This window comes from Ursus americanus, chromosome 15, assembly GCF_024610735.1.
Source record: "Ursus americanus isolate L20-20 chromosome 15, mUrsAme1.1.p, whole genome shotgun sequence".
Classification (NCBI taxonomy): Eukaryota; Metazoa; Chordata; class Mammalia; order Carnivora; family Ursidae; genus Ursus; species Ursus americanus.
In genome coordinates, this window is record NC_142141.1 from 3,143,725 (window position 1) to 3,156,053 (window position 12,329).

The 12,329-nt window shown below is 39.5% G+C and overlaps 1 protein-coding gene across 3 annotated transcripts in view; it reads left to right on the plus strand.

Moving 5' to 3' along the window:
• The first annotated feature begins 2,053 nt into the window (after positions 1-2,053).
• Positions 2,054-12,329, plus strand: part of THOC3 (THO complex subunit 3) — a 94,837-nt gene continuing 84,561 nt past the window's right edge. For all 3 annotated transcript variants that reach the window (XM_045803180.2, XM_045803081.2, XM_087867803.1), the window contains exons 1-5: positions 2,054-2,381; positions 3,153-3,309; positions 5,081-5,285; positions 8,331-8,492; positions 8,613-8,713. In XM_045803180.2, the coding sequence (XP_045659136.1) occupies positions 2,115-2,381; positions 3,153-3,309; positions 5,081-5,285; positions 8,331-8,492; positions 8,613-8,713 (892 nt within the window). In that variant the 5' untranslated portion in view covers positions 2,054-2,114. The remainder of the gene's footprint in view (positions 2,382-3,152; positions 3,310-5,080; positions 5,286-8,330; positions 8,493-8,612; positions 8,714-12,329) is intronic.

The following is a 12,329-nucleotide window of genomic DNA, read 5'->3' on the forward strand; positions in this document are numbered from 1 at the left end:
AAGGCCTTTCTCAGAGCTATGTGCTTTACATGTGGTCTCATTTAGTATTTAGGATCTTAAGACACTCTCTTATGCTGCTGATGGAAATGGGGATTGTTAGAATGCCTTCATAGATATTTTGGCAATATCTGTTCAAATAAAAGAGTGCATATGTGCACAATGAAATTTGTATAGGCATATTTACTGCAGTATTCTAAAAGCAAATTCATGGGCACTAAATACCCATTAAGGGGATCAGCTGAATGACACATGCGTGTCATTGAAGACTACATCCATTAAGAAGAATGAGACAGATGTATATACTGATAAATTATTTTTGTGTGTACCATAGAAAACCAGTTATGTAAGGAAGGCTACCATTTTTTCTGGGGATGGAGTGGTGGTGTAGGAAGGATATACACAGACCTATCTACCTCTCCAAAGGTGCTTTAAACATTTAAACTATCTCTGGAAGACCACACAAAATAGTTAATAATATTTTTCAGAAGGTAAATTTGGGGACACAGGAGGTAAACTTACTTTTCACTCTATTCCCCTTTGTACTTTTTACATTTGTTACCCAACTGCTCATATTACCTTAAAAAATATATATATTTTTTAAGTAGGCTTCACACCTAGCATGGAGCCCAGCGAGGGGCTTAAATTCAAGACCTTAAGATCAAGACCTGAGCTGAGATCAAAAGTTGGATGCTTAACTGACTGAGCCACCCAGGTGCTCCCCGCAAAATTTGTTTTTCCAGCCACCTGCTTATCACCAAAACCCTGCCCCAGCCCACAGTCCTTCTCCAGGGCCTTGGTTGGCGTTGGCAGCTCATCAGTGATTTCTTCAGCAAGAAACTGCTGTACTTGTGGTTTAAGGTAGGCATGAGAAGGATATGAATAACCCAAGGAGAGGGGTCACACAGGTGGACATTTACTTTTTACTCTGTATCTTTTATGTTTTTGCATATCTGATCATGTGCTTGTAGTGTTGTGGGATCATTGAGCATGATGGTCAAGAAAGAATTCTTGAGACGTTTTACGGTGCAAATTAGTAAGTTTATTTAAATGGCATGGGGAATAGGGCCTGTGGGCTGAGAGATCTGCACTTTTGCTGTATGAAGCTGGTGGTTATATGCTTAGTGATCAAGGGGGTCAGGATGTGCAGGGAGTTTTAGATCATTAAGGTTTTCTTCAAATTTCTACTCATAAAACTATTTTCAAAAGATTTCTCTGGTGCTTATCATTCAGCTTGATATTTAACTATTGGTGAGCTATACAGGCAGTCATGAGACCTTTTAAGAATATAGCAACCAGTTCGCATTTCATCCTTATTGAAACTCTGCAGGCTGTAGATCAGCCTTCTGGACTAAAGGTGAACATTTTTCTGCTTCTGTCCCTCATCAATACCATTTAAAAACCGGAGAATTTGTTTATTTAAAGACATCCCCAAACCCCTTCTCAATCCCTCCCCTCCCCTCTCTGGACCCCGACAAACCTCTAGTTGAACAGCCGGTCCTTCTCCAGCGGGAGAGTCCAGGGCCTTCTGCTCTAAGGGAGGGGACTGAGAGGTGGAGATCGCCCTGGAAAAAAACGTGTTTTGTTGATGGGGAATTGAGGTTTGGAAGGATAGCGTTGGCTTTTTTTTTTTTTTTTAAGATTTTATTTATTTGACAGAGATAGAGACAGCCAGCGAGAGAGGGAACACAAGCAGGGGGAGTGGGAGAGGAAGAAGCAGGCTCATAGCAGAGGAGCCTTCTGTGGGGCTCGATGCCATAACGCTGGGATCACGCCCTGAGCCGAAGGCAGACGTTCAACCGCTGTGCCACCCAGGCGCCCCGGCTTTCCTTTTAATTGAACAGGGATACAAATACATTTACCGGGCAGTAGGTAAGGGGGAAATAGGCCTTAAAAACCCCAGAATCATTGACTGTGAAAGAAACTTAAATTGTAATCGTTCTCGTTTGAATAGGGAGCGCGCGCGCTGCATGCCGGGATTTGTAGTCCCCTCCCGGTTGGCCCGTATTGCGGCTGTGCAGAGCAGAGCCGCTCTTCCAGGCGCATGCGTGCGGCGGCGGCGGCAGGACTGACTGTGCCGAAGTGGGGGTAACAACGCGGGCCAGCGGGAGCTCGCAATGGCGGTGGCTGCGGCGGCCATGGGGCCCTCGGCGCTGGGCCAGAGCGGTCCTGGCTCAATGGCTCCCTGGTGCTCAGTGACCAGCGGCCCAACACGCTACGTGCTAGGAATGCAGGAGCTGTTCCGCGGCCACAGCAAGACGCGCGAGTTTCCTGCGCACAGCGCCAAGGTGCACTCAGTGGCCTGGAGCTGCGACGGTCGTCGCCTAGCTTCGGGGTCTTTCGACAAGACGGCCAGCGTATTCCTGCTGGAGAAAGACCGTTTGGTAAGCTGTCAGGGACCGGCCCAGGCCAGAGGGGCTGTGATAAAGCGAGGTGTGGTAATGAGGGAGAGAATGGGGGTGGGAGGGGGGGTGGAGGCGAGGAGCAGGGAGCGTTGTGGGGATAAGGGAGTTGTGTAGTGCATGCTAGAGGAGTGCGGGAGTAACAAGGGTGGTGGTTAGGGATCTGGTGGGGGTGTGGTGGAGAGGAAGATGGTGGTGGTAAGAGGGAGGTGGGGGTGCGAGGGAGTGTAGCAGTAAGGAGGTGTAAAGATGAGCGGGGAGTGGAGGCGAGGAGAGGATGAAGACTGGTGGCGAGGAGGATAGATGGGACTGGAGTGAGGTGGAGGTGTATGAGAGTGGTAGGAAGGAGTTGTGTGGTGGTGAGGAGTGGCTAGGGGCTGTGGTGGTGGGGTCCCTATGGTGTGAGGAGGGCCCCTTTGAAAATGATAGGGCTTCCTGTGGGAGTGAGCAAGAAGATTGGGAACCTTGGCGGTAGAGTAAGTGTGGAGAACCAGAAAGGAGGAGGAAGGCTACAGAGGGCAAAAGAGTAAGGGCATTGATGTGGAATCCAAACCTCAGAACAATTCAGAGTGATTGGAGAGGAAGGGAGGGGGTATTGGGAAGAGTTTCGGGGAAGGGGTGTTGAAGGATTTTTTTTTAATTGTCTGGATCTTTGTTGGCCACAAGGTACCTTGGTGTTTGAATAAGGTTAAGAAGTTACGCGTGGAGGCAGGTACTTATGTGTGAAGTGACATTTGGATTCTGTTCTTTCAGGTAAAAGAAAACAATTATCGGGGACATGGGGATAGTGTGGACCAGCTTTGTTGGCATCCAAGTAATCCTGACCTCTTTGTCACAGCATCTGGAGACAAAACTATTCGCATCTGGGATGTGAGGACTACAAAATGCATTGCCACTGTGAACACTAAAGGTGACTCTTCAGAGAGAGGGCAATAGGAAGATGAACTACTTATAGTCATTCAACAAGCATTTCCAAATATCTTCTCTAAGTGTGGCCTTGTGTTAGGTATGGGACATCCTGGGCTGAATAAGACAATCTCCAGCTCCCAGGACCTGTACTAGGTTTAGTGTAGGGAGAGAGACGTGTGTTAAAAAAAAAACCAAACCAAAAAACCTAACATAATATGATAGGGTTTATCTTTAGTAGAGAGGTCTATCAGATGGATACCTAGAATGGAAATGCTCAAGTCTGCCTTGGGGACAGGCAAGACCTCACAGAATTTGAGCACAGGGAGAGAGACGTGTGTTTAAAAAAAAAACCAAACCAAAAAACCTCACATAATATGATAGGGTTTATCTTTAGTGGAGAGGTCTATCAGATGGATACCTAGAATGGAAATGCTTAAGTCTGCCTTGGGGCCAGGCAAGAGCTCACAGAATTTGAGCACAGGGAGAGGGATGTGTGTTTAAAAAAAAAAACGAAACCAAAAAACCTAACATATATGATAGGGTTTATCTGTAGTGGAGAGGTCTATAAGATGGATACCTAGAATGGAAATGCTTAAGTCTGCCTTGGGGACAGGCAAGACCTCACAGAATTTGAGCACACACTTAAAATAGCTAATAGGGATTTAGTGGTCAGGGTATAGTGGGTGCATGAGGGGTCGGGAGCAGCTCTAGGAGGGAGCTGCATGTGCAGATATATGGAGAATTTGGGAAACTGCTGATAGGCTGAATGGCTGTCTTGGGAATGGATGGTCTTGGTGGTCTGGGAGAAAATGACCTGGAAGTTGTGCATTACATTTGTAGAATCTGTTCTTCACCAGGTATTGTCCTGTAAACCTTGAGGCCATTTATTATATTTTATTGACTAACGTGTCATGATTATAAGATGCACCAATATTTTATGTGTTGCTAGGAAAGAAAATAAAGTTTCTAGACAGCCATGATACACCAAAAATTTTGAGATGCATCCTGATGCATTTTAAGATACATTGTAGAGAATAAAGTGTGAAAATATATGCATCATAGAATTGATAAAGTTGATGAAATTTTTAATCGATGTGTTCACTGTGGGTCACTGGACTTTGCTGACAAGACTTGTCCCTAGAGGTGGAATGTTGTAGTGCTTTCTCCAAGTAGACAACTGGTGATGTGTGAGTGATTTAGGCGGTAAGGGGATAAACATTTAAAACTGGCTGTGTATATATTTTAATGCCTACCTGAAAAAAAGAACTAGCCCATAGAATTTATTGCTAAATGGGAAACTAAATTTATTTAACTAAAATTTTTTGAGTCAATTGTAAGAAAAATCTTGAGTAAAGAAATACAGCTATTAACATGGATAGGACAAAAATTGTGAAAGTAGCATGTGAATGACTGGAGTTTGGGAAATGCCGGTATAAGACTAAGAGGCTTTGGAGTCAAGTCTGGTTTAGATCTTGGCTCTATTACTTCATGACTTTGACACTTTGGCTCATCACTCATCTCTTCCATATCTTCATATGTAAAATGGGGATAATAAAGTGTCCCTTAGAGAATTGTGAGGACCCACAGGGGGAAATTTGTAGATGAAAGTACTGGACTCATAATCGGCGAGTAAGTAGTCATTCCCTTCTATTGACTAGGACCTTAGTGAATGAGGTTTGGAGATAGCTCTGGTCTTTGTAGGATTAAAAAAAAATAAACTTCTGCAGGATTATGGGCAAACAGTATCTTGCTGATTATATCTGGGTTTCCAGGGGAAAACATTAATATTTGCTGGAGTCCTGATGGGCAGACCATTGCTGTAGGCAACAAGGATGATGTGGTGACCTTTATTGATGCCAAGACACACCGTTCCAAAGCAGAGGAGCAGTTCAAGTTTGAAGTCAATGAAATCTCCTGGAATAATGACAACAACATGTTCTTCCTGACAAATGGCAATGGTTGTATCAACATCCTCAGGTGAGGGGGTTCTAGCTTAGGGACACTCATACCTTTCTTTGGGTGCTGTGGATACAGAGATGAATTAGATGTGAGTCTGTCCTGAAGGACCTTGAAGAAAAATGGGAATAAAGAGTCCTAACTTCTGTTGAACACCTTTGAGCCAGGCACCTTATATTTACGGAGTCCTCACAGAAATTCTGTGGGGTTGTTATTTGAGTCTTAGTTGACAGATGAGGATCTGGGGTTCAGAGAGGTTTAATCACTAGTCAGCTGGTGAGCACAAGAGCTGGATGCACCTTGAATTATGGCTTAATTTGTACCCGTAAAGTCTCTGCTTAAATTTCCCTCCAGGGAAGCCATCTTCATTACTTTCCTACCTCCCCAGGTTAGAAGCTTATTTTATGTACTTCCTGTTGGAAGCATTTCTCATTCTATATTATAATTACATGGTTTTTTTTTTTTTTAAGATTTTATTTATTTACTTGCCAGAGAGAGTATTTATGTACAAGCAGGGGGAGCAGCAGAAGTAGAGGGAGAAGCAGGCTCCCCACTGAGCAGGGAGCCCAGTGCAGGGCTTGTTCCCAGGACCCGGGATCATAACCTGAGCCAAAGGCAGACGCTTAACTGACTGAGCCACCCAGGCGCCCCTATAATAAATGTTTACCTATCTATATCTTCTAAACTACAAATTCAGTGAAGGTAGGGACCACGTGTAACTTGTTTACTGTTGAATCTCTAGTGCCTACCTTAATACTTACTACACAGAGTTAGGATCTCTGTAAATATTTATTCTTTCTGTGAATGAATGAAATGTTGGGATTGAAATTCGGATCTATCGACTCCGTTTCTGCTATTCTGGGTGGGCAATGCAGGGCAGTGTGAAATAGGTTGTTTTAGAGAGGCTCTGAGTTTGCTCTGGAATCCCAGGGAAAGAAACTTATATTGACTGTAGGAGTAGGGGATTGAAGGAGGCAGCTTCTGAGCTTGACCTTGAAAGCTGAGTAGAATTTTAAGAATCAGCAAAAGGGAACCATACAATGGACAAAACCGGTGTGAATGAACATGGCCTATATGGAGAGTAGTTGGTAGGTCAGGGTTGCTGGGAATGGTGGCAGATAAGGTATCTGAAGAGAGGGCCTGAAAATGGGAAGATAAAGTTGAAACACAATCTGGGACCAGATTATATAAAAGGCTGGAAATCTGTGCTTAGCAACTTGAATTTTATTCAAGTTGGGATTCTATAGCTTTTTTTTTAAGCCTTTATATTAGAAAATAAAACATATATAGAAAACTGCTTAAAACAACATATAGCTTAATGAACTGTTGTCTGTGTAACCCCACCCAGGTCAAGAGCTAGCAATTTGCTGGCCATCCCAGAAGTCCATCCATGTACTTTGTCTTAGTCATAACTCCCTCTCCTCAAGAGGAAACACTATCTTGATTTTTATAGCATTTCTTTATAGTTTTAGCTACCAAGTGTGCTTTTCTAGATACTCTAGTTTTGTCTGTTTAAAAAAAATTTGTTGTCTTGTAAGTGTGTTAAACTACCAAGGTACTCTTCATCCTTCTTTTACTTACAGTATAGCTGTTGGAAAACTAGACTGTAAATCTACAGAGATTCACCTAGTCTGGATTTTGCTGATTTTGAATGCTTACTTCGTTGTTGGAATACAAGATGCTTCCTCTCATTTCCTAATTGGTTACTTAAGAATGTAGTTGACTTAGAAAAGGAAGGATAAGTGCTTCTTTCCCTTTGTCATCAGATAATGAATTAGTTCTCTATCACCTCCAAAGATGATCAGCTAGGTTTTATTTTTAAGGCTTATTATACACTCGTATTTAAGCATGGTAGATGTGTTTCAGTCTGTTGGAGTAATTATCCTTATGGAAGCTCAAATTATCCCATCTTTAGCTAATGGGAGCCTTTTCAAGTTGATTCCTGAGTCATTTTTTTTTTTTTTTTTTTTTTTACATAATCCTAGTGGTCTTCAGTTTGTTGCTGTCTGGTACAACAAGATATCCCAAGTTCATCTTGTATGTTTCCTGCCTCAGACCTTTAATCAGAAAATTCTCTAAGAATCCCTAGATTCTTTTTCTGAGAAATGATATTGGAGCTACGGATGTCCATATTGCTGGTTTGGTCATATTTCTAGACCTTTCCAGTGGACAGAGCGAGGACATATATGTGTATATTTTTAAAGATAAAATATGTGAATTGTGAATTTATATTGATAATTTCCAAAATCCAGGACTAGTGGAATTTTACTAAACATCTTCTATATTATAAATAACTCTTTCTTTCCAAACTGAGTATTTGAGTATTCTGGTTCTCAAGGATACAAAGAATTACAGAATTAGAATATTCCAGTTATTTACTACCTTTTTCCATGTTACATGTAGGGATATCTCAGAATAACAGTATTACCACTACCACCACCAGTGTGATTACTAAAATAGTAAATTTTGCTTTTTGTGTTGCTTTCCTCATTTTTCTTCCATTAAAAAAATAGTTAATACTATATATATTATCAGAGTATAGAGCTACTACGTACAATGCCTTTCTTTTCCATCTACAGTTTCTACAAGAAGCTGTATATGTAATACTCATCACGAGTCCCATGCTAATAAGTCTGTGGTCATTTTGATTGTCAAAGTTCATTCTTTAGATTCCTCAGGAAGGGTTCATGGAACAGTATTCTCTAAGTTCATACTTATTATAACTTACATACTTATAAAACTTACAGATATTTAATTGTGCTTAGTATTTGAGCCCTTTATAATTGATAGTCAATTTTGCTAGATATAAAAATTCTTGATTCCTATTTTCTTGCTTGTATATCTTAAATATATTACCCCATTTTCTTTTGGCATAAAGTCTTAATGTCAGAAAGGTCTGATGATAATCTAATTTTGTTTTTTTTTTTAAGTCCAGGAAAGTTTGTTTGAATTACAGTCTGATATTTGTTTTGTTGTCTTCGATTTTCTTCTTCAGTGTCTCCTGTTGCCGTCTTAGTACCATAGCCCTCTTCCCATAGTTTAATTGCTGTCTGTCTTGTTTCTCAGCTACCCAGAGCTGAAACCTGTGCAGTCCATCAATGCCCATCCTTCCAACTGCATCTGTATCAAGTTTGACCCCATGGGGAAGTACTTTGCCACAGGAAGTGCGGATGCTTTGGTCAGCCTCTGGGATGTGGATGAGTTGGTTTGTGTTCGGTGCTTTTCCAGGTAAGCAGCTCTGCCAGCACTTTCCTTGTTGAAGAAATTAATTTGATTTTATTTTGGGTGAAATTGTGCTCTACTCTTACTGGGTTATTTCTAACGTGTCCTCCGTCCACTCTGTTATAGGCTGGATTGGCCTGTGAGGACCCTCAGTTTTAGCCACGATGGAAAAATGCTGGCATCAGCCTCGGAAGATCATTTTATTGACATTGCTGAAGTAGAGACAGGTAACAGAAACCCTCACTATCGTAATGAGTCTTCTGTCTGTCATCTTTGGCCATCAGGACTTTTCCTGTCATGTGTTTTCATCTTCACATTACTACTTCACCTGCATTAGCATAAGTGAATTTTCTTCCTAAGACATCTTTGTTTATTATGACTGTTACAGTCAGGTCATGAGGGGGCAAAGAGTTCGGAAAGGGGCAGATCTGAAAGAAAGTGATTTAGGAAAATATTTTACATTATATTAATTTTTAATTCTTCTATTATGATGAAATTTTTAAAATACGGAAAATAGGAGAAAGAAAAAAGTGTTACCTGTGGTCCCACCTCTAAATACAATCTCTTTTTGTGTTGTGGTATACTTTTTTCCCTATATTTTGCCTGTATGTGAACTTAAAAAATACCTATTTTTTAAATAATCTTAGGAATTATCAAAATACATGTGATTTGCTTTAAAAACAACCAATAGAATTTGAAAATAGAAAAATGGGAGAAGAATATTCATTTCACAGAAGAATTTCCTCAGCTTTACTTATTTATTTTTAATTAATAATTTTTTATTATTGAAGTGTAGTTGACATATAATGTGGTGCTAGTTTCATGTATGACATAGTGATTTGCATTAGTCATTGATCACAATAAACGTTATCACCATCTGTCACCATACAACATTATTACAATATTATTGACTATATTCCCTTTGCTGTACTTTATATCTTCATGACATGTTTTTTTATAATTGGAAGTTTGTACCTCTTAATCTCTTCACCTATTTCACCCATCATCCCAGCCCTCTCCCCTCTGGCACCCAGCAGTTTTCTGTATTTATGAATCTGTTTCTGTTGTTTGTTTACTTGTTTCGTTTTTCAGATTTCATGTATAAGTGAAATCATATGGTATTTATCTTTTCTGATTCATTTCACTTAGCTTAATACCACTTAGGTCCACCCATATTCTCGCAAATGGCAAGATCTCATTCTTTTTTTATGACTGATTAATATTCCATTGTGTGTGTGTGTGTGTGTGTGTGTGTGTGTGTGTGTATGTATATATACACACACATCTCACATCTTTTTATCCATTCATCTATCCGTGGAGACTTAGGTTGCTTCCATATCTTGGCTCTTGTAAATAATGCTGCAATAAACAGGGATGCACAGATGTTTTCAGATTAGTGTTTTTGTTTTCTTTGGGTAATTACCCTGTAGTGGAATTACTGGATCATATAGTATTTCTATTTTTAATTTCTTGAGAAAGCTCCATACTATTTTCTGCGGTGGCTACACCAATTTACACTCCCACCAACAGTGTATGAGGATTCCTTCTTTATATCCTCACCAACATTTGTTTTTTATTATCTTTTTGATACTAGCTATTCTGATGGGTGTGAGGTGGTATCTCATTGTAGTTTTGATGTGCATTTCCTGATGGTCGGTGATGTGAGCGTGAGCACCTTTTCATGTTTCTTGGTCATCTATATGTCTCCTTTGGAAAAATGCCTATTCAGGTTTTCTGTCTCTCTTTTTTTTAAATTTAAAGATTCATTCACCCATTAGAGAGAGAGCACAAGCGAGCGTAGAGGGGCTGAGGGACAGAATCTCTAGCAGACTCTCTGCTGAGCACGGAGCCTGACTTGGGGCTCAATCCCAGGACCCTGAGCTGAAATCTAAGAGTTGGATGCTCACCTGACTAAGCCATCCAGAAGCCCCATTCTTTAATCAGGTTTTTTTAATTTTTTTAATTTATTTTTTTTATTTTTTGGTGTTGAGTGTATAAGACACTTACTGGATATTAACCCCTTATTGGATTTGTTATTTGAAAGTATCTTCTCCCATTCAGTAGGTTGCCTTTTTGTTTTGTTGATGGTTTCCTTTGCTATGTAAAAGCTTTTTATTTTGGTGTAGTCCCAGTGGTTTATTTTTGCTTTTGTTTCTCTTTGCTTGAGGAGACATATCCATAAATATGTTGCTGAGGCTGATGTCCAAGAGATTGCTGCCTATGTTTTCTTTTAGGAATTTTATGGTTTCATATCTCACATTTAGGTCTTTAATCCATTTTGAGTTTATTTTTGTGTATGGTATAAGAAAGTAGTCCAATTTCATTTTTTTGCATGTAGCTGCCCTGTTTTCCCAGCACCGTTGAAGAGACTTTTTTTCCATTGCATGTTCTTGCCTCCTTTGTTGTAGGTTAATTGATCATGTAAGTGTGGGTTTATTTCTGGGCTCTCTATACTGTTCCATTGATCTGTCATCTGTTTTTGTGCTGGTGCCATGCTGTTTTGATTACTATAGCTTTGTAATATATATTGAAATCAGGGATTGTGATACCTCCAGCTTTGTTCTCCTTTCTCAAGATTGCTTTGGCTGTTCAGTCTTTGGTGGTTCCATACAAATTTTAGGATTATTTGTTCCAGTTTTATGAAAAATGTTGGTATATTGATAGGGATTGCTTTGAATCTGTAGATTGCTTTGGGTGGTGTGGACATTTTAATAATATTAATTCTTCCAGTCCATGAACATGGTATATTTTTCTATTTGTGTCATCTTCAATTTCTTTCTTCAGTGTCTGATAGTTTTTAGAGTATAGGTCTTTTCCCTCCGTGGTTAAATGTATTCCCAGGTATTTTATTCTTTTAGGTACAGTTGTAAATGGAATTCTTTTCTTAATTTTTCTTTCTACTACATCATTATTAGTGTATAGAAATGCAACAGATTTCTGTATATTAATTTTGTTTCCTACAACTTCACTAAATTCATTTATTCCAATAGTTTTTTGTGGAGTCTTTACAGTTTTCTATATATAGTATCATGTCATCTGCAAATACTGACAGTTTTACTTCTTCCTTACCAATTTGGATGCTTTTCTTTTTTCTTTTTTCTTTTTTTTCCTTTTTCTTTTTCTTGTCTGGTTGCTGTAGCCAGGACTTCCAGGACTGTGTTGAATAAAAATGGTGAGAGTAGACATCCTTGTCTTGTTCCTGATCTTAGGGGAGAAGCTTACAATTTTTCACTATTGGATATGATGTTGTTTGTGGGTTTTTCATATATGATCTTTGTTATGTTGAAGTCTGTTTCCTCTAAATCCATTTTTTTGAGAGTTTTTATCAAGATTGGATGTTTATTTTGTCAAATGCTTTTTCTGTGTCTTTTGAAATGATCATATAGTTTTTGTCCTTCCTCTTATTGATACGATGTATCACATTGATTTATTTGCAAATATTGAACCATCCTTGCATCCCTGCAATAAATCCCACTTGATCATGGTGTATGATCTTTTTAATGTATTGTTGAATTTGGTTTGCTAATATATTTTGTTGAGGATTCTTGCGTCTATGTTCATCAGGGATATTGGCCTGCATTTTTTTTGTTTTGTTTTTGTTTTGTTTTTGTTTTGTTTTTGGTAGTGTCTTTGCCTGGTTTTTGGTATCAGGGTAATGCTGGCCTCATAGAATGAATTTGGAAGTTTTTTTTCCTCACCTATTTTTTGGAATAGTTTGAGAAGAATAGGTATTAACTCTTCTTTAAATGTTTGATAGAATTCACCTGTGAATCTATCTGGTTCTGGACTTTTGTTTATTGGGAGTTTTTTGATTACCAGTTTAATTTCATTACTAGTAATTTG